This window comes from Argentina silus (genome assembly GCF_951799395.1).
Source record: "Argentina silus genome assembly, chromosome: 5".
NCBI lineage: Eukaryota > Metazoa > Chordata > Actinopteri > Argentiniformes > Argentinidae > Argentina > Argentina silus.
This window is the reverse complement of record NC_139659.1, coordinates 10,010,452-10,037,676: the sequence shown is the minus strand read 5'-3', so window position 1 is coordinate 10,037,676 and position 27,225 is coordinate 10,010,452. Positions and strand designations below refer to the sequence as shown.

At 43.2% G+C, this 27,225-nt stretch overlaps 5 protein-coding genes across 5 annotated transcripts; 3 read left to right on the top strand and 2 right to left on the bottom strand.

The window, feature by feature from the left end:
• The first annotated feature begins 15 nt into the window (after positions 1–15).
• surf1 (SURF1 cytochrome c oxidase assembly factor) lies at positions 16–2,387 on the top strand. The gene is made up of 9 exons (XM_083669589.1): positions 16–149; positions 300–366; positions 474–601; positions 714–796; positions 918–1,109; positions 1,281–1,353; positions 1,455–1,617; positions 1,864–1,945; positions 2,156–2,387. The coding sequence occupies exons 1-9, from the start codon at positions 84–86 to the stop codon at positions 2,220–2,222; spliced, it is 921 nt and encodes a 306-aa protein (XP_083525715.1). The 5' UTR covers positions 16–83; the 3' UTR covers positions 2,223–2,387.
• A 736-nt stretch (positions 2,388–3,123) lies between these two features.
• rpl7a (ribosomal protein L7a) lies at positions 3,124–6,452 on the bottom strand. The gene is made up of 8 exons (XM_083669588.1): positions 6,405–6,452; positions 5,550–5,670; positions 5,136–5,285; positions 4,686–4,826; positions 4,385–4,464; positions 3,944–4,074; positions 3,479–3,548; positions 3,124–3,271 (listed from the first exon to the last, which is right to left on the bottom strand). The coding sequence occupies exons 1-8, from the start codon at positions 6,405–6,407 to the stop codon at positions 3,167–3,169; spliced, it is 801 nt and encodes a 266-aa protein (XP_083525714.1). The 5' UTR covers positions 6,408–6,452; the 3' UTR covers positions 3,124–3,166.
• A 30-nt stretch (positions 6,453–6,482) lies between these two features.
• Positions 6,483–8,793, top strand: med22 (mediator complex subunit 22). Its single transcript, XM_083669736.1, has 4 exons — positions 6,483–6,551; positions 6,790–6,934; positions 7,076–7,156; positions 7,281–8,793. Exons 2-4 carry the CDS (start codon positions 6,812–6,814, stop codon positions 7,497–7,499), a joined length of 423 nt encoding a protein of 140 aa, XP_083525862.1. The 5' UTR covers positions 6,483–6,551; positions 6,790–6,811; the 3' UTR covers positions 7,500–8,793.
• Positions 8,794–10,361: 1,568 nt separating this feature from the next.
• cUnh9orf78 (chromosome Un C9orf78 homolog) lies at positions 10,362–12,780 on the bottom strand. The gene is made up of 9 exons (XM_083669735.1): positions 12,627–12,780; positions 12,442–12,501; positions 12,255–12,306; positions 12,075–12,151; positions 11,830–11,907; positions 11,530–11,727; positions 11,185–11,321; positions 10,933–11,043; positions 10,362–10,735 (listed from the first exon to the last, which is right to left on the bottom strand). The coding sequence occupies exons 1-9, from the start codon at positions 12,704–12,706 to the stop codon at positions 10,638–10,640; spliced, it is 891 nt and encodes a 296-aa protein (XP_083525861.1). The 5' UTR covers positions 12,707–12,780; the 3' UTR covers positions 10,362–10,637.
• Positions 12,781–13,262: 482 nt separating this feature from the next.
• On the top strand, positions 13,263–26,611 carry usp20 (ubiquitin specific peptidase 20). The gene is made up of 25 exons (XM_083670351.1): positions 13,263–13,398; positions 13,845–13,952; positions 14,197–14,250; positions 14,468–14,530; positions 14,726–14,863; positions 15,017–15,119; positions 15,611–15,680; positions 15,952–16,065; positions 16,312–16,411; positions 18,693–19,266; positions 19,448–19,597; positions 19,801–19,913; positions 20,161–20,333; positions 21,023–21,117; positions 21,310–21,343; positions 21,567–21,612; positions 21,816–21,996; positions 22,220–22,346; positions 22,583–22,752; positions 22,951–23,032; positions 23,154–23,262; positions 23,350–23,452; positions 23,641–23,709; positions 23,874–24,044; positions 24,584–26,611. The coding sequence occupies exons 2-24, from the start codon at positions 13,872–13,874 to the stop codon at positions 24,029–24,031; spliced, it is 2,907 nt and encodes a 968-aa protein (XP_083526477.1). The 5' UTR covers positions 13,263–13,398; positions 13,845–13,871; the 3' UTR covers positions 24,032–24,044; positions 24,584–26,611.
• Positions 26,612–27,225: the final 614 nt, after the last annotated feature.

Genomic DNA, 27,225 nt, shown 5'->3' with positions numbered 1-27,225 from the left:
CCCTGTGTTGGAAACATGTTGGTTATGTAGTTTGTTACTGTCAAATTGCCTCACCATCTCCGATTTCAATATTTTCATTAACTATGAGTAGTTTGAGGGGAATTATGCTTGCATGCTCAACTAAGACCCTGAACCTAATAACAAAAAACGTAAGTTGCTTTGTGCGGCTGACCGCATTAGAAATGGAGTTTTCCATCCACTTACGTTAGCTAGCTTGTTCCATAAGTGAGCAGTTTAATGTTGGTAATCTAGCTTTATTACATTACTATGTATATTGGAGCTAGATTCCTCTTTTTCAGGCACATGTCATTGATTTTAAGAGGAGTCTCTTTCTACCGCGGCTGCCGCTCTTCAAACGTACAGATGGTAAGTGTCAAAAAAGGTTAAGTTAATAACAGGCATCACTTCCTTGATATGTAAATAGATTGTTCTTAATTATCTGTCAGTCATTTTCCTGATCTACACATTTTTAGGCAAGTACATCAACTTGGGTCGACAGTCAAGCTCCACAGCTGCCAGTGCAGAGAAAGAAGATAACTCTTTTCTCAAATGGTTTCTGCTTCTGATCCCAGTCACCACATTTGGCCTTGGGTCATGGCAGGTTAGATTCTTAGATACAACAGAACATCTCAATTGTGCACATATTTGTTATTTCAAGGTCAACCTTGTTGCACTGAAAGGGTAAGAAAATGTGATTCACTTCCTCTATCAAGGTGAAACGACGTCAATGGAAAATGAAATTGATTGCAGATCTCAGAAGTCTTACCTCTGCTGAGCCCATACCCCTTCCTATTGAGTAAGTGCTCAGTAACCCACCCACTCTGTCAGTCAGACATTAGGTATCAGACTGGTGCCATTAGGTATTGTTTGCTTTCCCAAAAAAACATTTTTTTGTTCTGTGTGTCTTTGCCTTCAAGTCCTCTTGAGCTGAACCATCTGGAGTATAGGCGAGTCAGGGTGCGTGGAAACTTTGACCACTCCAAGGAAATGTACATTTTACCTCGCTCACCAGTTGACCCAGAGAAAGAGGCAAGGGAGGCAGGCAGACTGACAAGCAGTGGGGAGACCGGAGCAAATGTCGTAACCCCATTCTACTGCACTGAATTAAGGTAGGATGGACCCACTCTTTACTGTACTTAACTACACTAAACATACACAAAATGACCATTAACTATATTGGGTATGTGCACTTAATGATCATCATTTTGTGTATGTGCACACTCATTAGTGCCTTCCTTCACAAACGTTAATTTGCTAATATTCAAAATGTTATCCTATAGGATCACTATCCTTGTAAACAGAGGATATGTTCCCAGGAAGAAAGTAAGGCCAGAGACTCGGATGAAGGGACAGGTAAATCCTCTAATTCCATAATTTGGAACACATGGGTTTATTACCAGATCTTACAGTATACTGTGTGTTATGGATGACAATGTTATGGTGTTGTCCTGTAGGTGGATGAGGAGGTGGATGTGGTGGGGGTAGTGAGACTGACTGAAATCCGCAAACCTTTTGTGCCACAAAACGACGTGGAGAGGAACCGCTGGCACTACCGTGATCTGGAGGCCATGGCCAGTGTCTCTGGGGCTGAGCCCATTTTCATCGATGCTGACCTGGGTAGAGCTCTTAATTATCAAAGATAGCATGTCGTAGAATACTGTCAATAGTTCAATGATATATCAGCAAGTAAAGTGTGTGACTGACTGCATTGTGATTTACTTTGATTCGCTGTGACAGAAGCTACTATTCAGGCTAGGAATAAAGATATACAGCAGTAGCCAAATGTGCTGTTTAGTCTGATTGTGTGAATAGTTTTGCTGTACTGAGGATGAAGTAAATGCTTAAGTTAATGTTCCCTTTCAGCCAGTACAATTCCAGGTGGACCAATTGGAGGACAGACCCGAGTCACCCTCAGGAACGAACACATGCAGTACATTACGACATGGTGTGTGGGATTGTCTAACGACCTTTCAAATTATTATTAAAACATTACTGCCTGTTTTCTTTTTCATGGATTGTGCTCCTCAGCTGGTAATTGTTAATGCGTTGCACACAAAGTAAAAGTAGTGTTGTAACCCCTCACTGTCTTTACCTTAATTGATTTCAATGAATAGCAACTACACCATTATAAATATGCTTCTTTCCTTTCCTCTAGGTATGGCCTCTGCGCAGCAACCTCTTACATGTGGTATGCCAAGTTCATTAAAAGGATTAAGTTATAAGATGTTGCTCATAACACATCATGGCGAAATCAACAGCGAACTGTCTTGAGACAAAGTTGGCTTGGATTTTTATTTTGACCCCACCACCATTTTGACAAATGTGTAAATAGTGGGGTTCAATTGTTGTATGTACTCTACTATCATGTATAAATAAAGAAAAACACAAACACAAACAATGCGTTGATTCATCAGTTTGAAAGGAGACATGAAAATGGATGAAATGGAACATGTATCAAGCAGAGGTACTGTACACAACACCAAGGCTTCAACTGATGTTCATGAAAATAAGTGCTCTGTATAATCTTAACAGATGAAGCAGTCTGATGATTGAATGTATGGAACCCAGTTGCTCATACAAATAGCACCATGCTCCTCTGGCCCCTTGTGAGATTTGACTTTATACTACCATCTGAAGAGTTGTTTCCCCATCCTCCACTTCAGCATCACTACTGTCAGGCATATAGTGGCTGAACAATTGAAGACCTGTGTATCAGATAATCAGTTATCCAGCCAATACTAGAAAACTTGAGTTTCATAGTTGTATATCATATTTAGCCTTTATAACGTTCTAGGCAAAAACCAATCTTCAGAATAACACAACTGTTACAACAATTCAAGCATATGGTAAGCACATTTTTTCCCCCCCAGAAAAATGAAAGTACAACTGTCATAACTTGTTCACTTTAAAAAAAGCATCTTACCATCCTCCTTGCCTGGACTTACCTGATCCAACATGGTTTATCAACCAAGTCATGTGAGATCAGGGCTTTCACTACAAGAGGGTGGTGTGCTAAGAGTATTCAAAGAGGGCCTTCATTAATTCTAAGGAAGGTCACTATCAGGATTTCCTGATTTATCAAATTCATGAGTAATTAAATAAAATGAGACAAAACCAGGCATGTTTCTTCGGGATACATTTATTTTGATATCAAACAGGGTGGTATTCAACCAAGCTTGGTGGCCAGCTCCTTGGCCTTTGCCTTCTCAAGCTTTGTGATGCGGGCTGTGGACTTGGGGCCCATGATACCACCTCCCCAGTGACGACGGATCTGGAAAATAAACACATTGTTAGGAGTCAGTACAGTGGAAAATGGGACAATGGGAGAAGTCAGTTTGTGGAGCGAGGGAGGACTTGTCTTGATTGCAAACAGGACAACTGAAGCAAAAGACAGATGGTGAGATGTGGTTCTCCAGACCATTTCAAGTATGCACACCACAACCATCACAAAGTCTGACAATCAAAGCTGTGAACTCACCTCCTCATATCTGTCATTGTAGTTGGTCTTGATGGCTTCCACCAGCTTGGCAAGTGCACCTTTGTCCTCACTGAAAAGGGACAGACACGGTCAGTCAATTATCACTAACGTAGCACTCCACTGAGACGTAGCTCATTTGCACTCAAACCTTTGGCTCAGGGTTAAAAAGCTCATGGAACCACATGGTTGTTCAGTTGAAGAAATTCAAACATCATTGCCAGAGGGTTGAGTTAGCTTATACTTCCTACAGGTATTGATCAATTTAACTGTTGACATGCAATTACCATTACCAAACTGGTAATTAATTCTACCCAAACTGTTCAACATCATGGCTGTGTTCCAAAATGCATTCTTGCACTCTAGAGCGTATACCGTACTTGGTACAAAACCAAAAAAAAACAACCAAAAACAACATTTTGGAACACAGCGTATGTTTCCTTTTCAGGGATTGGTGTGTGTACTTACGGGTTTGTCTGTGTGATGGCGACTGAAGTGCAGGTCTTTCTGTGCACCAGTCTGCCCAGCCTGGCCTTGCCCTTGACAATGCAGTAAGGGACACCCATCTTACGGCACAGAGCCGGCAGGAAGACCACCAGCTTCAGGGGGAAACAAATGACCAGAAAACATCAATACCTGGTCTTGGGATATAAATAAGTACGGTGGTTGCGCTTGATCTGATTTCCAATACGTAAAATGGCTGTGGTCTCTGCTCAGAATTAAAAAGCTCGTATGTTTTCATCCACACAGTTGATTCAGGTGAAGAAATTCAAGCATCATTGCAAATGACCACATTTGCCCCATCAATAATCATGCCAGAGATGTTCTGACACTTGACAGATGATTCAGACATTGTAGTTTAGGCTCAATAAGGGGAGTTCACTATCACAGGTAGTATTCAGGACTTACCTCAATGGGGTCCACATCGTGAGCAATGATTACCAGTTGGGCCTTCTTGCTCTCCACCAGAGTGGTGACTGTGTTCACACCTATAGAAAAACACCAAGATGCCGATTATAATTTGCCAATTATTCAGTTATACTCTTAACAATGCTTGTGGCTGATGCTCAGGGTTAAAAAGCTCAAAAACTACATGATTTGTTTCAGTTGAAGAAATTCAAACATCATTGCATCAGGGCAAAAGTGTTTTGCCATCAAATGTGTACTTAATCCAAACAGGGCAGTCCACAGGTTTCTCAGCATGTTTCACCTGCACGGAGAACAGGTGGCCTCTTGGTTGGGGTGTCTCCCTTCCCAGCAGCCTTCTGCTCAGCACGGGCCAGCAGCCTCTGCTTCTTCTCCTGCTTAGTCTCGGGCCTGTACTTGTGAGCCAGCTTGAACAGCTGTGTGGCTAAAAGGGGAATATAAAAGTATTATAATACAATCATGTTTGAAAGATATGCACTTCAACATTGACAACACTAAAGTGGACTAGACAGTTTGTAGGTCTTTAGGCAGGATGCATCAGTGATCTTGGTGGGAGTCAGCATTGCAGTTCAGTTAGCAAATATTCTTTCACATCATCTGCAAAGCCTTTGCGTTGGAGCCCATAAACTAACCTTGCAATTCAGAAAAAATAATCAAAAATATTGACAAAGCTTTAAAGGAAACTTGCCACCTCCACGCACACCAACTACAAACACAAGTCCCCCTAGCTTACCGGTCTGACGGTCCAGTGCCTGGGTGAACTGGTTGATTGCTGGGGGAACCTTCAGACGCTTGTACAGGATGGAGCGCTGCCTCTGCAGGCGGATGTAACGTGGCCATTTCACAAAGCGCGTCAGATCACGCTTGGGCTGGATGTCTTGACCTGTAACAGACCATGGGATGGTTCAGTACCCCAAGTCAATTCATTTGTGAACAGAATGCACTGAAGAATATTGACAGGCCCCTGTAATCACAGGAAGTGCATCAGCGATCTTGGTGGAGTTGTCTGCATCGTTGTTAAGATAGCAAATATTCTTTACATCATCTGCACGGACTCATGGAGAAGGATGTGAAACCCATTCTCTTGGGAATCAAACACATCCCCTCAGCTATCTGATTAGAAGCCATACCACTATGGGCTACTCACCAATGCCATAGTTCTTGGGCCTCTTCTCGAAGAGGGGGTTGACCACTTTCTTGGCCTCATGCTTCTTGGCCACTGAAGGGGCAGGTGCCACCTTCTTCCCCTTAGCCTTCTTTCCTTTAGGCTGTCAATGACAAAATAACATTAATATACAGGTTAGTAGCTAGTGGCTACAAGACATCAGTAGGTAACCTAAATGGTACTATGGCTTTAGCTCGTATACAGAATCCATCAATGCTAGAAGATGCTTGTTAGCCTTCTTGCTATCCAACACTACTGTGAATCAGGTCAGGTAGCTACTAGACTAACAAGTTGTGTACTTCGCTGTCAAACAGGCATGCAAACGCTGGCGGGTGACATTGCGCTTATAATCTTCTACTGCTTTTGATAGTGGTAGCCAACCATGGTTGGGCACCAGCATAGTCGACTTAGAGGCAAGTTCGGGCCTTCGAAGCTAACGTTAGCTAGCAACCTAGACATGACTTGTCTACCAGCGGAACAAATACCCTACAGATTTTCAAAACTCCTTCGAAATACACGAGTGACTTACACGAGTAGACGCTGCATATCAGCAGCACACACATTTAAATAACTACGAATACATGTTACTAAAGTAAACACGTTGCAGGGGGGGGCTCCCGTGTGGACCTCTACCACCGGCAATATCACTGACTTTACAAAGGAGACGTCAGATAAAACAGCAAAACATATCCAAGCCATAATAACTTAATCTGGATATTTTGGTTATGTACGACTAATTCAAATAGTTGGTGTCATGCAACATTGCTTCAAAAAAGAAGATGCTGAAGGATGAAAACAGTAAGATTTTTTCCCCAGATGAAATATCCGTACACTCACCATGTTGGATCAGACAGAAAGGAAGACCCATGCATTGTGGGTAATTTAAGTACCGCGATACTATTCTCATGTGACGTCTTTAACAATCGACAGTAGTCGTAGTTATTTCGGTTTTTCCAAAGTATTACTAAAACAATGCATTAGAAGGTAAGTGCGATATTATGATTCATATTAAATAATTGTGCGCATATGTGTATACATGTAAGAACAACACATTTAGCTTTCTATGACGAGCGTGCTTAATTTCATTCATTTGTCCAATCTAGCTACCAAGACAGTGATGATTACAGTGTGAGGATGCTGGTAGCTTGTAATATCAGTCACATTCTGATTTATTTTGATTTAAACTTTAGTTGTTGTTTTTTCATTCTGATTTAAACTTTAGGTCTTTCCATTATCTGAACGCGATGGCCACTCAAAGAGTGCTCCCTCAAAGCAAAGAGACGCTTCTTCAGAACTATAACAAAAGACTAAAGGATGATATCAGGTCCATTCTTGACAACTTCACAGAAATAATAAAAACTGCAAAGGTAATGTGTGTGTGAGTGCGTGCGCGTGCGTGCGTGCGCGTGTGTGTCTGTGCTTGTGTTGTCAAGGAAAGGAGACAGAGAGAACTTTGCCAGCCATTGGTAAATGATATTCCAAATAGCAACTGTGATGTTTTTCTCTAGGTAGAGGACGAGACACAGGTGTCTCGTGCTACACAAGCAGAGCAAGACCACTATGAGATGCATGTCAGAGCAGCCAACATCGTAAGTCTTGTGAGAGGACTTACATGTACCCCAGAATGTGCATTCATGTTACTTACTGTATATAGTTCAAATACATGAAATGCACTCTTATAATGTGTGCTTTGCGTTTGCTGTTGTGGTAAAGGTGCGTGCTGGTGAGTCCCTGATGAAGCTGGTGTCTGACCTGAAGCAGTTCCTGATCCTGAATGACTTCCCCTCTGTGAACGAGGCCATCAGCCTGCAGAACCAGCAGCTGCGTTCACTGCAGGAGGAGTGCGACAAGAAGCTCACCTCCCTCCGTGATGAGATCGCTATCGACCTGTACGAGCTAGAGGAAGAATATTACTCCTCCAGGTACAAGTAGGCTCATACAGCCCCCTAGCCCCATGCCTAGCCCCATGTTCCCCTTCACCACCCCCTCTACCACTGTGCCTTATGAAGGGTTGATGTCATTATTACCCCACCTCATCCCATTGCAGGTTTGATCGCCTTCATTTCAATATATAACATCATATTCAACTGCAAACAAATGTGGATGATGTAGGTTCATTACATATACTGTTTATTTGTGATATAGTTGAGAATTAAGTGCCTTGTTTTTCATGCCTTTTACAGTCATCATTGGTTTTAAGGTTGGAAGTCCCTATTTAGTCTGTTACATGTGGAGTTTCTACTGTATCTGGTTGCTATATTCCTCCTCATTAATGTCCTTGTAACCATGTCATAATTGAAGTGATGAATGAGTCAATGAACACGTAACATGTATCATAATGAACATTTATTGTTGTTCATAAAAAAAAAGAAATGGCAGCCCATGTTTTAGAATATGGCATAGATATAATGTTGTTGGTTAAAATGGTGTTACATCTCCCTGTTTCAATCAGCAAGAGAAACAAAAAGCCAAAGTTATAAATGACCACATGTGTATTCTGCATTCTAAGAACAAACATGACTGTTTATGAGGTGAATAGTCTTGAGTTCCATGGCTTGAATCTAGGTATCACACTCAAAAGCAATAGAAGCATGTTAGTGTGTGTTCCAAGATCCTTCAGTAATGATAAAGACATGGTATTTATTTGACTTCTGGCACTTTTGCAGCACAAGGCTTTGGAAGGAAAGGGAAAATACTAGAGTATGCTGGCATTATGTGCTTTAGAGTTCCAAAAAATGTTAAACTTACCATATGAATGAACCTATATGAATAATTGTATAATCATACAATCACTGGAAGATAATTTTCTACATATCTTTGAAATCCAAATCATAAACTTGTTTTAGATTCGTTCTAATATTGATTATGAATTGTGGATGTAGATTATAGATTGATTTATAGTTTTAGAATCATTCCAGACATTTTAAGATTTTTGTGTTTATTTATGTTCTAAAGAATGATTTTTGACTATCTTCAGAAGTGAAATGGAATGATGGTTCCTGGAACGTTGCCTTCTGTAAACGGAATCCAGTGTTTTATTTTTACAGATTCCGTCCCTAGCGTACAAGGGACCCAAGCCCTAACCGTGCAAAGTGTGTCCATCAAGCAAGCACTGTTGCACACATTTACTATGGCCATATGTATTCAGTCTGTGTCAGCTATCTGCATAGACCCTCTCTCTCTATTTTCTAAACATTGAAAAATAAAAGTAGAGACTACAACACAATGTAGTTCTTTGTCTAATTTGTTTTTGCTGTGAGAGATCTTGAGAGCTGAATGCTGCTTTGGGCATGCTAGGTATGGGGCCACTCTTTTCTGCCTGTGTATGCACTCCCTCTATTTTCCTCCATATTGACTCACTGCACAGTTTACTGTGATGAGGCTGAATCCTGAAATGCATAATCTAAAAAGAGATTCATTGCATTTAAGAGCCCTTAATGAACAGCTACAGTGTATCTAACAGTCAGTTCAAGATGGCCAATTTCTCAGATGAATTATTCTCAGAAAAAAAAAGAAGCTACGGATGTGTTTCTTAACAACCATGCTGAAGTAATCGGAAAAAAACGGCAAGTTAAGAACTACACAGATAGTGTAGCCTTGCAATAGCTAACAGTCCTCTGTGATCCTTTTAGAGCTTATGCTTGCCCTTCTCTCTGCTGTTTCCTGCCTTTTATGAGTCTGTTTTTCTTGTTTGTCTCACTGTGTCCATTCTTTATGTGCGTATGTGTCTGCGCCAAATGTGAGTCGGGCAAACACACCTGCACCCCTCCCTGTGCTGATTCTATGCCCCCCTATGGTTTTTGTTCTGGAAAGCTACAGTCAGTGGGATAGTACCGACCTGCCCCTGTGTGAGGCCTACCGGCGCCTGGATAGCTGGGCCTCTCCGGGCACCGCCTCCGGGTCAGCCCAGGGGGGTGCGGAGGACACCGATGGACCAGCTTCACATGAGACCACACCCAAGCACCACCTCAATGGACATGGGACGAACTCCGCAGAGAAACCCTAGAACACTGGAGCAGACCCGATATGGAAGTCACATAGGAGCAGACCTCTACTCTTCACTCTGTGTATCTGAGTCTTATAGTGATGCATAGTTTAGTGAGTGTTTCATAGCCTTATCTATGTTATCCAAGTCTTCCACAGTCAGCATGTCTGTGTGCTGGACATGGGGCCAAACAGAACAGGGTATGACCTGCGACATCTCTCCAGTCTAAAGGATTTATTCTCATGTGACTTTGTTAGATACTACAAGAGAATAGTATCAAGGATGACCTTTACGAGTATGAACAGGATAGGTGGACTTTACACAGAGGCTACACTCATAAGCACAAACATCTCATACTTTATACAGTCAATTAAATCTCTGCTTACTTGACTTTCATGTGCAATATAATAATCAATTGCAACAGAAATGGAAAGGTGCATTTGGACAAGATAGAAATTTGAAATACTTCATAAAATATGTTTGAAGACTTAGCTGACTTAAACAACTTCAGAAATCAAGATCAGACAACACTTGTAATACTGTTTTCCATTTCAGTCTCTAGTGTCACCACTTTGTACAGTGTTGATTCAACTTGGTGAAAAACATTTAGGGACATGTTCCTAGATACCATTTCCTCTATGTAAAAAAACCCTAAATGCTTGACCATAGGACTGCATGAGTTTGTTATGTTCTTGGATTACTTTTGTAAAACTTTTGTTTTTTGTGTGTAATGTAATATCAGTTTATAAGCTTTTGTTAATTCCATGAAGGATTAGTCAACTCAATAAAATACCCTCACAAACTCAACATCATGTGACTCATCTTTACAAAACCTGTGATATTCCTGATACAATAAAATAAAAACTTGCGAAATGTACAGTAGATACCTAGGATGGAATGAAATGTGACATTCAGCCTTATGACATCACACATTCTATCAGTAATCTTAAAAGACAAATAAATACATCAATCATATTTCAGAAAACAGAACAAATGAATTTAAGGAGGAACACAAAGGAGAAGCGGCTATGATACGATAGATCAACAGAACAGAGAGTAATTTCCCCCAAATTACATCCTATCAGTCAGTATCTGCGGTTCATCTTCTTGAACTTCTCATAGTGGTAGTCGTCAGTAGCCTTCTCATTGTTTGGCCGCTTGCGATGGTTGGGTGGCGACACGGCTGTGGAAGATGAAGAGACCAGATTCACAGTTAGCTTCTCCAATCACTCAACAGCGAGGGGATGACTAACTTTTGGTATAGAACCAAGTGCCATATAGGTATATGGGTGTGTGTGTGTCTATCCTTGGGTCAAATGATGCCATGTAGGTGATACACTAGTGCAGAGTAGCTCCAGTGGTTAAATTGTGTTCTCTTACCCTCTGGTCCTGGTTTCTCGGTATCGCCCACACGGAGTGGCCTGGCCTTAGGCTCCTCTTTGTTGTGTCTGTTGAGGTGTCTCTGTGGAGCATTCACATCCTCACGATAGACTGAAAGAAGAGAGATTCACACCGTTAAAGACTTAACTGTCTGGTTCACTAATACAAACAACACAGCACAACATCACGCTGTCCACACACACACCAACGGGTTTCAGCTGTTGATGTAACCATAGTAACGAGGTAACTCACAGCGGTTGTGTTGGACGTAGTTGACGGCAATGTTGGTGGGTACGAAGGAGGTTCCGTTGTCCTTTTTCTTGTTCCTCTGCTCCGCCAGGAGCTTGGCCTTGGCCTCTTCTGTGAAGATGATGTTCTTTATCTTTGCACTAAGAAACAAAGACATAATTCTCTATAAGGAATGGGTTTTTTTTAATCCAAGCTCTAGTGGGTCTAGGGAACCTAGGGAAAGGTAAATAATGAGGTAAACAACCGCAAGACAATGCAATTCTAGGTTTTCAGTCATTTGATTAGTTAGTCCAGATATATAGGGACTCAAACCGCTACAGCAGCTCTCGGGAGATCCTGTCTACTCACTCAATGCCTAGATCCACCTCAGGGATCCCACTCAGCATCTGGTTGGACAACATCTCCTCAGTCTTCTTTGCAGAGTTGACCCTGATGTTCTCAGGCAGCTCATACAGGAGGTCCTCTGCATTTTTAACCTTAACCTTCTGTTCCTCTGCTTCAACCAGTCCCTTCTTCTTCTTCAGCTCCGTCTCAATATACTTCATCCTAGACAAGGAAGTGTCACGAGTGAGTAGGACTGAAGACAAGCTCAGAGTAATGTTTACTGAAGTGAAATGTTATAGTTGGCAGATGTTGGAGTCTACATACATGTCTGCATCCTCATCTCTTCTGTTTGTTTCTGCAGAGAAAGAGGTGCCCAGATTGAGGTCTGTCTCATCCTCTGTCCTAAAGGTGGAAAAAAGATTATGTTTCCCTTGAGGAACATACATTCATACACATAAACATTTACTTACACATTCCTTTGGGGAAAATATAAGCATAACACCTTATATGGACACACAATTGAAAACAACCCCACCCCCATAACTGGGACAAATGAAAACTTTACTTACATGTCTCTATTCCTGTCTTTCACTTTAACTTTTTTCATGTCAACAACCCCTCCCGTCTTCAATTTGAAAGGGTCATCCTGTTTGAGGAATGAAAGGTGAATGGCATGTCAGTGTTGAGGATCCCTATCAAGTTAAGAGCTGGAAAATATCACCCTCGTCAACCGTAGAGGAAAATCCTACCTCTGCGTCTGGGTCCAAGGGAAGTTTCTCCCCCACCAACAATGCGGCCACACTGGATAGCACATCATGGGAAACAATAATATTAACCAATCACTTTGTCATGATGCCAGGTTTGTTAGGCAGCATTTCTTCAGCCCTTACAATAGAGTAACTTACATGCACATAATAATAAATTAACTTTTCCCACCTGACTCCAGTCTGTCTTTTCCGTGAACTCTGGAGTTCTTTAGCTTCATCCAGTTTCGATCTGAGAAGAGAAAAAACCGAAATGTAACAGGTCAACGCTTGTTATTACTACTCAACAACGTCAAAAGGCTAGCATAGCTAGCTCACTGTGTGCACGCTTGCTAGCTAGTTCTTGCCAAACGTTACCTAACTTCAGCTGTTATTTCGTCTTCCTCTTCATCAGAGGAACTTTGTCTTCTCCGTCTAAAATTCTTATTCGACGGCATTATCGTTGAGTTTGCTAGAAAATGTTGGCTCCGTCTTAGTTTCTATGCAAGCAACAACAACGCATGGAGGACAGTTTCTGGCGATGGACTTCTATTATACGTCATTTCCCCAAACAGGAAGTGCGGTGCACTGTGTTCTGTGTTCTTGAACGAAATTAAGAAAATTGGTGGTTTAACTTCTTCTATGAATATATGTGGTTATTACTACTCAATTGTCTATGTCAGCATACCCTGTTTTACGTTTATATAAAAGCTCAGCCCTTGCTACAAAGTCAAGAGGTGGGCGCTTCAAATTCAAATTCACACAAAATACCAACACCAAAACGGTGCCAGGCAGAAGCAGCTATCTCAGTGTCTGACACCCACCACATCAATATCACCAATTACAATTTGGTAGCAGGCTAGTGGATAGCTAACCCTACAGAACTAGTCTGGGTGGTTTGAGTGTACTTTAGTTGCAAGTTTCGCTGACTGCTATTGTATGCTCCCATTTATCAATGGTATGCTCACAGCTGACGTGAGCATAACAAGCCTGACGTAAAACCGTGTAGAGAGTTGGGGCGGGGGGAGCATTCAGGCATCTCGAGTCAGTAGCTAGCTTTTATTGCTAACGTGTTTAGCTATCTATTTATTACACACCGTTATTGTAAAATGAGCATTTCTGGATATCACCGTGACATCACTTCGTGTTGGTAAATAGCTTTCCCTTACTATTAATACATTGCTATTGACATCACCCATTACTGATGATGGTAGCGCTCGCAGTAGTATAAGGGCCTTTAAATTGCAGCAGAGCTGTCATAATTGAGTGTCCTGCCACAGTCGAATAATGGTGCATGGACATGTCATAATTTCGTGTGTTTTGTTGGGTGAAGTCTATTTGTGATTGGTGATGGTGGCTATATGTGATGTGTGGGTTGATGACAGGCACAGAAGCTTACAGCGAACGAAGCAGCACTTTCAAGCTTTGAGTAATTCAGACACTGCTTTTTTTCATGGTAAAAGCACTGTCACAGATCATTATGTGTTTTTATAGGCTAAATCCGGTAGCGCTGTAAAAGCCCCTGAACAAACTGGGATGTATAACCGCATAATGTTTTGACAGCACACACTCCATACAACCTGTACTCTTTTTTAGATCTCCAGCAGAAGAAATTTAATAAATATGACAGACCAGGTGGACATTTGTCCCCACTTGGATTCCATAGGCGAGGTCACTAAGGAGGAACTTCTGCAAAAATCAAAGGTGAAAGGATGATATTGATAGACTTGCACAAAGTGTAAAGCCACTGAATTTACCACCTGATACAGGCTACTTAGAATTGCCTATATGTGGAAGTACACATGGCAATGTTACCAATGTCATGAATCTGAATGAGCTGCATGTCATGTCTGACATTCAAAATCCCATTGAGTGTCACATATTGAATGGCATTGCAGTTTATGTTAGAACAATTGTAATCTTATCCTCTCTCTGCCTCCCTCTGAAGGGAACCTGTCAGTCATGTGGAGCTGGAGGTCCCAACTTATGGGCCTGTCTGCAGGTAAAGCAAAATAAGTGCTTTCTGTTTGTCTCTTCGTCTTTACACTGTTAGATATAAGACCTTTGTAGTAAGCCTGAAGTTCATAAGATTTATAATGTGTCCCGCGTTATAATAGCAAGTGTTTAGCATCTTTTCCGCATGTAACTGGATAGTAAAATCTTTTTCAATCTCTAGACTATACTGTTTGTAATGTAATAATTACATTTCTCTTGTTCAGAGTGATTGTCCATATGTTGGGTGTGGAGAATCCTTTTCAGATCACAGCACTCTACACGCACAGGTAGATCCTTCTCAGTAAAAAAGATAATCTCTTTCTCTTTTAATTTTTTTCCATGTCTTACTCCCCTTCTTCTTGGTCGAATATTTTATATTTTCAGTCATGCTTTAACGTGTGTGTGTGTGTGTGTGTGTGTGTGTGTGTGTGTGTGTGTGTGTGTGTGTGTGTGTGTGTGTGTGTGTGTGTGTTATTTACCAGGCAAAAAAGCACAACCTGACAGTGAACCTGACCACATTTAGGATCTGGTGTTATGTGTGTGAGAGGGAGGTATTTCTGGAGCAGAGGCCAGCAGTGCCTGTGTCAGCCAACCCCCACCACTGTAAAGGTGTGGAGCAGGTACGACCTCATACAAAGGTCAGCTCAACTTTATGGCTACTATAGATGATGTTGATCAATAAATAATGTTGCAGATGCTGGTGTCATTGAAGACAGTGGTTTTCCACAATCACTCATTGTTATTTGTTATTTTGTAATGACTCACTTTCCCAGGATGCAGTGCCTCAAACAGTAAGTCACCCAATGAAGGCTGTCCCCATCGCAGTGGCAGAAGAAGAGGGGTCTGAGTCTGAGGAAGATGAGCTCAAACCCAGAGGTAAAGATATAGCCTCTCTTACTGACACAACAACCATCCTGAAACCTGCTCAAAATATGCATCTCATGCTTAAGCATATTTAGTATTTTCTCTCTGTGATTATGATTGAAATTGTGTTTTTGTTCTTCAATCATAGCTGTCAGTGTTGTCAATTAGTAATATCAGCTCACTAGAATCCTTTTTAGAACCTTCTCCCGGATAACTGTGTGGCAAATCTATTGCGTAATGCATTATGACAACCTCATTATGGCTGAGGGGGACCTCCCAATGCCCTGATCATCAGATGGTAGCTTAGGGTGATGAGAATATAATTGGTTTGCAGCCTAAGAATAGGCAGAGGCTCTATTCCATTAAAATGAGGTGTTTAAGTAATTGGTAATTAATTGCTTCTTTTCAGATTATTTTACTGTGGCAAATTCTCCAGCTAGATCTCAAGCCCCTATTGCGTGATGTTAGAGTGATTTTGTACCGGTCTTTCCCTCCTCTCTAAGGCCTCACAGGGATGAAGAATATCGGTAACTCCTGCTACATGAATGCAGCTCTTCAAGCCCTGTCCAACTGGTGAGGTCACCTCCTGTCTCATTTCCTCATTATAGACAGATAGGGGGTGTGTTTTGATGGTCTTGATATTGAACAGTGTGTGTGTGTGTGTGTGTGTGTGTGTGTGTGTGTGTGTGTGTGTGTGTGTGTGTGTGTGTGTGTGTGTGTGTGTGTGTGTGTGTGTGTGTGTGTGTGTGTGTGTGTTTACAGTATGTCACTGCATCACAGAGGAAGCCTGTGGGTTGTCAAATGTAATAGATTTTGAACTCTTCCTCTACTCTGTCCTCTGCAGTCCCCCACTCACCCAGTTCTTCCTGGACTGCAGTGGACTGGTCCGGACTGATAAGAAGCCTGCGCTGTGCAAGAGCTACCAGAAACTCATCTCTGAGCTCTGGCACAAGAAACGGTAAAGCGCCCTCAGCAATAACCCTGTACACACTTGAGACTACTTTTCTTATCTGACTGTACTGCTTACTGTGGACTTTTTAAGAACATAGTGTTCTGGGTTGAAAGCCAGGAATGCAGCACAGACAACAATTGAACCCCTTTTAAATGGACAATGTTTTACTTATTCTTTGCAATTAATCAACTCTCTTAAACCTAGACTGTGATTCCCAGTTGCCTGCCTCACACACCTCCTCTTCCCCCACAGACCCAGTTATGTGGTCCCCACCAGTCTGTCCCATGGCATCAAACTGGTCAACCCCATGTTCCGTGGCTACGCCCAGCAGGTAGGGGCAAGCTCCCAGCAGGTAGGGACAAAACAACGGCCGATGCCACACCCCGATGCCCCCTGTTTAAACCCTGACCTAACCCTGCCTCCCGTCTCCTCCCCCACAAACTGACCCCCGTTGTGTTGCTGATTGGCATCTCATGACAGTTATTGACATCCCCAAAGTAGGGTGCAAAGACTGAAATGACCTAGCTACCCACAGTATGTTATTGTTAATGCTTCATGTTGCTGTGCATTAGGATTTGATCGCAACTTGAATTGTATTTTTCGGCTTGTTTTGATTTTGATTGCTGTGGAAAAATAATCAAAGAAAAGGTTGAGGAAAATAGTGCTCAGTTGTGCCTGTGGTGGGAACGTTCTGTCTGGTGTTTGTCCTTGTGTTCTACACCTCCTCTCTCCTTTCACTCCGTCAATGGTTCTATTTGTCTCTTCAGGACACACACACACCCTCACCATGTCTCAGCATGGTGCATGTACCTACAGTGCATTTGGAAAGTATTCAGACCCCTTCACTTTTCCCACATTTTGTTATGTTACAGCCTTATTCTAAAATGGATTAGATATTTTTTCCCCTCATCAATCTACACACAATACCCCATAATGACAAAGCCAAAACAGGCTTTTAGAAATGTTTGCTAATTTATTAAAAATAAAAAAAATGAAATATCACATTTACATAAGTATTCAGACCCTTTACTCAGTACTTTCTTGAAGCACCTGGCAGCGATTACAGCCTCAAGTCTTCTTGGGTATGACGTGACAAGCTTGGCACACCTGTATTTGGGGAGTTTCTACCATTCTTCTCTGCAGATCCTCTCAAGCTCTGTCAGGTTGGATGGGGAGCGTCAGCTATTTTCAGGTCTCTCCAGAGATGTTTGATCGGGTTCAAGTCCGGGCTCTGGCTGGGCCACTCAAGGACATTCAGAGAATTGTCCCGAAGGCACTCCTGCGTTGTCCTGTGTGCTTAGGGTTGTTGTCCTGTTGGAAGGTGAACCTTCGCCTCAGGTCCTGAGCGCTCTGGAGCAGGTTTTCATCAAGGATCTCTCTGTACTTTGCTCCGTTCATCTTTCCCTTGATCCTGACTAGTCTCCCAATCCCTGCCACTGAAAAACATCCCCACAGCATGATGCTGCCACCACCATGCTTCACCGTAGGGATGGTATTGGCCAGGTGATGAGCAGTGCCTGGTTTCCTCCAGACGTGACTCTTCGCATTCAGGCCAAAGAGTTCAATCTTGGTTTTATCAGACCAGAGAATCTTGTTTCTCATGGTCTGGGAGTCCTTTAGGTGCCTTTTGGCAAACTCCAAGCAGGCTGTCATGTGCTTTTTACTGAGGAGTGGCTTCCATCTGGCCACTCTACCATAAAGGCCTGATTGGTGGAGTGCTGCAGAGATGGTTGTCCTTCTGGAAGGTTCTCCCATCTCCACATAGGAACTCTGGAGCTCGTCAGAGTGACCATTGGGTTCTTGGTCACCTCCCTAACGATGGCCCTTCTCCCACTATTGCTCAGTTTGGCCGGGCAGCCAGCTCTAGGAAGAGTCTTGGTGGTTCCAAACTTCTTCCATTTAAGAATGGTGGAGGCTACTGTGTTCTTGGAGACCTTCAGTACTGCAGAAATGTTTTTGTACCCTTCCCCAGATCTGTGCCTCGACACAATCCTGTCTCGGAGGTCTACGGCCAATTCCTTCGACTTCATGGCCTGGTTTTTGCTCTGACATGCACTGTCAACTGTGGGACCTTATATAGACAGGTGTTTGCCGTTCCAAATCATGTCCAATCAATTGAATTTACCACATGTGGACCCCAATCAAGTCGTAGAAACATTTCAAGGATGATCAATGGAAACAGGATGCACCTGAGCTCAATTTTGAGTGTCATAGCAAAGGGTCTGAATATTTATGTTAATGTGATATTTCAGTTTTTTATTTTTAATGAATTAGCAAACATTTCTAAAAACCTGTTTTTCGCTTTGTCATTATGGGGTATTGTGTGTAGATTGATGAGGAAAAAAATGAATTGAATCCATTTTAGAATAAGGCTATAACATAACAAAATGTGGAAAAAGTGAAGGGGTCTGAATACTTTCCGAATGCACTGTACATACACAGTCATACACACACACACACACACACACACACACAAGCATCCTTGTTATACTGTACTCCCACACAAAACCCTCATGTCCAATTACATACAACCCTTTCTCTGTTAGAACAACCCCTACACTCCCCTCCCTCTCTCTGTCCCTATGCTGTAGGACAGTCACACACTCTCCCCCTGCATCTCTGTGTTGGTATAGGACACTCAGGAGTTCCTGCGTTGTCTTATGGACCAGCTTCACGAGGAGCTGAAGGAGCCTCTGACTGAGTGCGGGGGTGGGGAGGGGGGCGAGGGGGATGAGAGGAGAGACGGGGACCGCTCCCCCTCCGAGGACGAGTTCCTGTCCTGTGACTCAGGCTCCAGCAGTGACCGGGGGGAGGGAGGAGGGCCCGGGGAGGCAGAGCTGCTCATCCAGGATGAGTGTTTGGGGGCGCGAGTGACAACGGCAGGTGGTGTGGTGAGGGGGCTGATCTCAGAGAAAGAGAGGCTGAAGGAGAGGAGGGTGTCTGGCTCACCCCTCCATGGAGGTTCCCAGGAGATGGATGAGGACGCAGATGTAGACACGGCTGCTGAAGAGGGGGCTCCTGAGAGGGCGGCCGAGGAGGAGGAGGGGACCCCCCCTAACCCCCAGAGCCAGAGCCAGAGCCAGAGCCAGAGCCAGGGCCAGAGCCAGAGCCAGGGCCAGAGCCAGAGCCAGAGCCAGGGCCAGGGCCAGGGCCAGGGTCAAAGCCAGGGCCAGGCCACAGGACAAGTGCAAACCAACAGCACTCCAGGTATTGACCCCATGATATAGCGATCATAGAGTTAGTTGAACGAACATCCCAATTTAAAGTTTGGAGTACCATTTGAAAAGAACCAGTTGTTCAATTCATTAATACTTCCTATTCTGTTGATTTCTCTTGGTTTGATACATTCAACAATCATCGACCCTCTCCTTCTATGCCTCTATTCTAGAGCCAGATAATGAAGCATCGATGCAGCGCCCCCAGTCCCGGCCCTGCAGCCCTGTTAGATCTGTCCAGGAGCTGCACCCCAAACTGTCCTCCAGCCCCCCTCGCTCCAGCCCCCTCCGCTCCGCAGGCCCCGTCTACTCCCTCAAGAAAGGTATGGAGCTTCTGGACTCTCTTTCACACTCACACAGTCACTCAACTGAAGATCTCATTGTGGTAACAATTGCCTTCTTGAATTCCTTCTGCCATACAAGTCTGTGTGTACGATTTGTGAAGAGGAAACAAAAGTGTCAAATTGTAGTATCATAGACTGCAGTTGACATTCTTTACTCTGTTTCCCATAATCATCCTCTGCAGCCCAGCTCCTCCTTGGTGCCAGAAAGAAGAAGCAGTCTTGTTACCGCAGCGTCATCTCTGACATCTTTGACGGCTCCATCCTCAGTCTGGTCCAGTGTCTGACCTGTGACAGGGTGAGCTGTCCTCTACGTCTACTAACACCAGGGGGCGCCACTTACATATGAACACAGTTTCAATGCGACAGTAGCTCAACATAACCTTATTTCATTAATGCACAGTACATGATTATAAATGCATGTTTTTAAAGTGCTACAGTTGGCAATATATGCCATTATTAAGCAATCAATGTCATCGTAGTTCACACTGTAGACAGGTATAGTCTGGTCATCCTCTCCTCTCCTACCATCTCCTCCCTGGCAGGTTTCAACCACAGTGGAGACGTTTCAGGACCTGTCCCTGCCCATCCCAGGCAAAGAGGACCTGGCCAAGCTCCATTCATCCATCCACCAGAACCTGCCAGCCAAGACAGGCGTATTTCCAGACAGCTACGGCTCCCAGGGCTGGATCACCTACATCATGGACTCCATCCGCAGGTCAGGGGTCAGCACAATAGGGCCATGATAAGGGCTAGGCTTAGCATAAGTGTGCAACTAAACGGGAGAATACAGATATAGTAATCTAGTAGTAAAAACCAGTACATTTGAATTGGGATAGGTGAACTGCACTGCACTAAAACAGTTTCAGGACCTGTCCTGAAACAGAAATACCAGATAGGAATCTACTGTATTTCTGTGTAACATTAGTCAACATCCTGATGATGCAGTACATGATACTGATCCTGATAATCGCCCAGACTATGAATAATAATGCTCCAGTCTCACATGCTATTAACCTCTGTGGGTAAAGGTTTAGGGTTAGGGTTGATATCAACATTTTAAACTTTTTAAAATTAATTTTTGTGTAAAGACTTGTAACTACTTGTAGTTAGGCACATATCTGGAGTTAAGCACTTTTACAGGCTGTTGTCTATAAGAGACCAATATTACAATGTGCTTCAAATATCATAATATTTGATAATATCTAATATTGGATACCAGAGTCTAATAACGTATCAGACTTTAAATAATCAACTGACAACTGACTATCTGATGTGCAATTAGCAGGATTGGACTTTATATTATTAGTGTAGTGCATTGTCAGTTGATTATTTAAAGTATATATGCGGTTCAACAGATGGCATCTCTGTGTGTGCCTGAGCCTCACTCCTCTACCCCTCCCCCAGGTTTGTGGTCTCCTGTATCCCCAGCTGGTTTTGGGGACCCATGGTGACACTGGAGGACTGCCTCGCTGCCTTCTTCGCTGCTGATGAGCTGAAAGGTGACGTGTGAGATGGGTTTTTTACTGCCTGTGTCCCTGTTCAGGAATTATATTCTACTGTACACCTCATCCTCCTCTCTCAACTGTTGTTTTTCTTTACACAACATATTTTGTATGTATATATTCATACACATTTTAATGACCCAGTCCATCTATGATCACAACTCATGTCTTTCCCTCATGGTTTTGCAGGGGACAACATGTACAGCTGTGAGAGATGTAAAAAGTAAGTAGAAATAGAATTTAAAAGGAAATGTACCATTTAATGGTGGCTGACTTACCCCTCTTTGATGATAGAAAAATCATTAAGATGAAACAGATTCATTAGTCATATAGATCACATTTCAGCCCTGTAAGTCCTCCTATAACATTCCTATAGACAACCTCAAAGAGCTTATGTTTCATGATGACTATGCATCATTTAAAGATTTTCTTCACTCATCTTGCAGATTGAGAAACGGTGTCAAATATTGCAAAGTACTTCGGCTGCCTGAGGTAGGTTTTTTTAAAGCATTATATCACACTTTGACATCCTGTGTAGGGTGTTTTGAAGCGTTTAAACATATTATATTACATATTACAGATTATCAATGCCTTTTTAGATAAGAGGTGATGTTCTTGTTGTTGTTACTTGGTAGTGCATTTGCTTCCAAAGAAATCAACATCATCTAACATGTTCTAATCTAATTCTCTGGCAGATTTTGTGCATTCACCTGAAGCGCTTCCGGCACGAGGTAATGTACTCCTTCAAGATCAACAGCCATGTGTCCTTCCCATTAGAGGGGCTTGACCTACGACCTTTCCTGGCCAAGGAGAGCCCCTCCCAGATCACCACCTATGACCTGCTGTCAGTCATCTGTCACCATGGCACTGCAGGAAGTGAGTTTCCGGGGAGCTTGCATCACTTTCTCTTGTTTAGAGAACAGTTTTGCAAAAGGATTTCTTTTGTAATTATTTGTAAATCGTGTAAGACTGGGCGGAAATGTGCATGTATATTCTCACTCACCGTTTTCTTGAATCCCATTACTCAACCTCTTTATCCCCCCTGCCCTGCCCTTTCTCTTTCATCACTCTCTCTGCCTTTCTCTTCTCTCTCCTCCAGGTGGTCACTACATTGCATACTGTCAGAATGTTATTAATGGCCAGTGGTATGAGTTTGATGACCAGTACGTAACAGAGGTCCATGAGACCGTGGTCCAGAATGCTGAGGCCTACGTCCTCTTCTACCGGTCAGTGATGACACCTCCTGTAACTTCACTATTCATCATGAGAGACCACTTCAGTCAACTTAATGTCTGTCTGTGTGTGTCTGTGTGTGTCTGTGTGTGTCTGTGTGTGTCTGTGTGTGTCTGTGTCTGTGTCTGTGTGTGTGTGTGTGTGTGTGTGTGTATGTGTATGTGTGTGTGTGTGTGTGTGTGTGTGTGTGTGTCTGTGTGTGTGTCTGTGTGTGTGTGTGTGTGAGTAGGAAGAGCAGTGAGGAGTCTGTGAGAGAGAGGCAGAAGGTGGTAGCTCTAGCTAGCATGAAGGAGCCCAGCCTGCTGCAGTTTTACATCTCCAGAGAATGGCTCAACAAGTTCAACACCTTCACAGAGCCTGGCCCCATCAGCAACCACACCTTCCTCTGCCAGCACGGAGGTCAGTCCCTACCATAACCATAACCATAACCACAACTACAATAACCTCATTCAAACCATCAACCACACCATACTGTGACAACACAGAGGTTAGCCACTAACCACATCACACTCCACTCCGCCTAAACACCAACCAACACTCACCCTGGACTAACCAGTCAACAACCCATTGAAAGTCTCCTGTTTGTGTTTTGTTCAGGGATCCCGCCCAATAAGTATCACTACGTTGATGACCTGGTGGTAATACTTCCCCAGAACGTGTGGGAGTACCTGTACAACAGGTGAGCTAAGACAGCCCGGCCCTAGTTAACTGGACTAGGGTGAAGTCTTGTCTCCTCATACCTCTTCTGTTTGTCTTTCTGTCTTTCTGTCTGTCTGTCTGTCTGTCTGTCTGTCACCCAGCTTTGGAGGAGGCCCAGCGGTGAACCACCTGTACGTGTGTGCCATCTGCCAGGTGGAGAAAGAGGCACTGGCCAAACGCAGGAAGATAGAAATAGACACCTTCATCAAGGTAAGGGGCAGGTATGAGAGATTGATTGCGTGCATGCATGCGTTGTATGTTGTATTAAAGGCCTCATATGTCTCTCTGTGTCTGTAGCTGAATAAAGAGTTCCAAGCTGAGGAGGCTCCTACAGTCATTCTGTGTATCAGTATGCAGTGGTTCAGGGAGTGGGAGAGCTTCGTCAAGGGCAAAGACAACGGTACTGTCATAGTGAAAATTATATATTAATATATATTATACTGTATATATATTACAATTACTGTAAGTCTATTATATTCAGGCCATATACAGTATTTTGGGAGATTACAGATAAGATGGGTGACTCGTTGTTTCTGAGGAAATATATGTATTGTATTGATGGTGTTATCCTTGTCATTGTCTACTCAGAGCCTCCGGGCCCTATTGACAACAGTAAGATTGGTGTAATGAAAGGAGGACACATACAGCTCAAGCAAGGTAAGCAGTGTAGGTTCACACACAAACACACACACACACACACACACACACACACACACACACACACACACACGTACACTCGATAACACTTTGTGTGTGTGTGTGTGTGTGTGTGTGTGTGTGTGTGTGTGTGTGTGTGTGTGTGTGTGTGTGTGTGCTTCTAGGGGCTGACTATGGTCAGATCTCTGAGGAGACGTGGCAGTACCTGCTGAGTATCTATGGTGGAGGGCCTGAGATTGCAGTGAGGCAGACAGTGGCCCCGGTTGACACCGTCAGCCTGCATGGAGAGAGGAAGATCGAGGCAGAGACCAGGGCACTCTAAGAAACACTGAGAGGTGAGTTTGCTCACACTCGTGTATACAAACACACACATGCTGTTTACACACACGCACAGACACATACACACACACACACACATACACACACATGCTGTTTACACACACACGCACAGACACATACACACACACGTGCACGTACACACACACACACACACACACACACACACACACACACACACACACACACATACTCCTACACATACAGTAGATACACATAGATGATGCTAACCGCCTCCCTTTCGGAGAAGTTTTCAGGAGGCTTATAAACATTCCTTGCTCTCACAAACACTGGGCTCCTATAACTGTCTGGTACCGTTACAGTCCACTTGTATTCCTGTCGTGTTGCTGACGTCATTCCCATGAGCTCACACATTCCTCCAATGCAGCAGAGGAGGAAGTCTGTGTGAAGAGGTGGAGGGGTGGCTATACATCATACAACAGCCTGTAAATCTGATCACAGTATCATACTGTGTGCCCCCAGGCTTGTTCCCCTCCTCTTTCATGTGGTTTCTGTTCTTTCCTTCCCTCTCTTCTAGGTTGACTGACTTCCCTCCACACTCGCCCTCACAGGAGCTGAGGATTTTGCACCTTGGTGAAGAAGCCTTGTCGTGAGCACTTTGTAAAACGTAGCAACGCGTAATTTTAATCGCCCGTGCGGGAGGACATAGTGATAATTATTATCATATCGTAGTGGAGAGGTATTTATTTATTTATTGAACAAATTTTAAGATGTTTAAGTCAAATACACCTCATGCCTCATGTGGAGCTGTCAGGGTAGCTGTGGTGTACAATGGCTGCTGTAGTAGATATGTGTCATATCGTTAACGATGTCTCGCTCGCTCAGACAAGTGGCGGAGTGGCGTTACGGACCATGATGCTGAGGGCGGGACATGCGTGTTAATTGCTGCTTGATGACTCCATCACTTGTGCATTCGTCTTTGCTGCAGGTTCCAAACAACAAACAATGTCAGCACGTTAGTCCCTTTTCTCTTCTTTTCCAAGACTGTTCTAGAGTCTAGAGGATGGATTGTTGGAAAATAAAAGAAAGGTCAATGCTCATTAAGTTTAGTGCTAAATGTGCAGCTGTGATCTCCTGGGGTAGTCCTGCTGGTCCCAGGGGACTGCAGGGGTCGCTCATCCTATAGTTGATTTATATACAAGTCACACCAAGTCCCCCAAATGTATGTTTACACATGAAAAAGCCCCCCAGAGAATGGTAAGGCTTTCATGTGTAGGAGACACCAGTAGACCTGCAGGGACCTCTGGATGCCTGCCTGGAACACCAGCCCTGGACAGCAGGGTACAAGGAGTGCCATCCATCCCTGTCAATCTGGAATTGATATGGTGGCATGCGCAGGAGCGGGGTGCAGGAGTATAGCTTTCACCTATTAGAACTGTGTGTCTCACTCACGTCTCATTATTTCGGCAGACTCTAAAACCCACAATTCACGACTCCTTCAGGCCACTGGTCTGCCACACAGTGGCTTTCTCTGCTGTGAGAACATCAACAAACACTCTGCCCGCACCTCGTAAAGCTCCTTCTGCTTATTGCATGTAAGTTCTGTATGATAGCACACATGTTCAATCTTGTTTTCATTTTCTTCTGTATGGGATGGGGAGACATTGTCTACATCAACAAGGAGGGAGATGATTGAAGAAGCTTGAGCTTGAAGAAACGTGCCCTGTGTATTCCAAATAGCCATTTATTGGTAAAATAGCTTATGTTGAAGCTTGTCTATGGCTAATGTTGCAGAGCATACGAATGAGATATCTACAATTCTGACTAGTCTGTTGTTCAGAGTCAAGTGTATATGAACTGTATATGAACCCAATTTAGAGACTTAATGATTCTGTGTTGCCGTGCTGGTAAGTGGTTTGTAAGTGTCCAAAGAGTAATTGCTCAGTTTTTAAAAGGAGAACGTGTTAATTTAATAAAATAATTGAATCCCTTTTTAAAATAAAGGTTTTTTTGTATTCCTTGTTTTCCAAAGCATCGGTCCTGTCTGTAGAGAGGTCAAACCTCTAGAAGTGTGTCTGTTTTTATTATTATTATTTTTTATTTTGGAGAAGTGCAATGAAATCCTTTATTTTTTGGCTGTCTAATCCCAGACACCTTCAAAGAGGGAAGCTGAAGTATTTGAACAGCTTACAGTGGTGATCCCTGTGCAGAACAGTATTTCAATGTTTTTGAAACACTCAGTGATTGATGTCTTAATTCACCTCACTTCTGAATTATTGTTTTGTGTGTCTACGTTTGGTTGTGTTAACAGCTCACACGCACCCATATAATGTGTGTACTGTAAGAGTTACATTTCACTGGCTGTTTGAACACAAAGGCGTTGCTGTGGTGGGATTGATTGAATGCATACATAAATAATGACTCATCACTCATGTCTATATCATCGAGAATTATAGGACTTAATCGCTCGAGTGTGGCTGTTGTGGTCTTAATGATAATGATAACATATGACTTCAGTGGTTGATCAAAACTCAGATGAGTGTCTGTGAATGTCTTTAAAACTGATGTATTCATGAATGACTATGATTAAAAGCCTGTTCTTTCATTTCTGGGTGTCTTTGGTGTAATATTTTCCAGATGTTGAATTAGAAACAGGAGCAGCAACAGTAGTAAGAGTTGGATTTGCACTTTGCACTGACAAGGGTGTGGCAGAATATAAACATCTCCCCATGCAATTGTCTCATTCTGAACCATGGCACAAGATGATTAATATCATTTTGAAGTATGCTAATGACTATCTGTCCCATCACCCTCCTCCCACATCACTGCTATATGGTCTGTTTACGGATTCAATTCACTCTCTATTTTTCCGGACACTTAGAATAGATGAGATTGTTATGATTTATAATCACATAGCCTGTGAAGCATCACCATGATCGTTTCAGTGGTGGAATGAGAGCCAGATCGATAAGTCATTTTGAGGACCCAGACGCTCCCCATTGATTAAGCTCTTAAGGGCACTGACCCCTACTGCATGCTGGGAATAATGATCTTATTGGAGCCATCCTCTCGTTGTTTAGGTGTTGCCCATTTATCTATCCATATGTGTGTGTGTGTGTGTGTGTGTGTGTGTGTGTGTGTGTGTGCGTGCGTGCGTGCGTGCGTGCGTGCGTGCGTGCGTGCGTGCGTGTGTGTGTGTGTATGTGTGTGTCTGAGAGA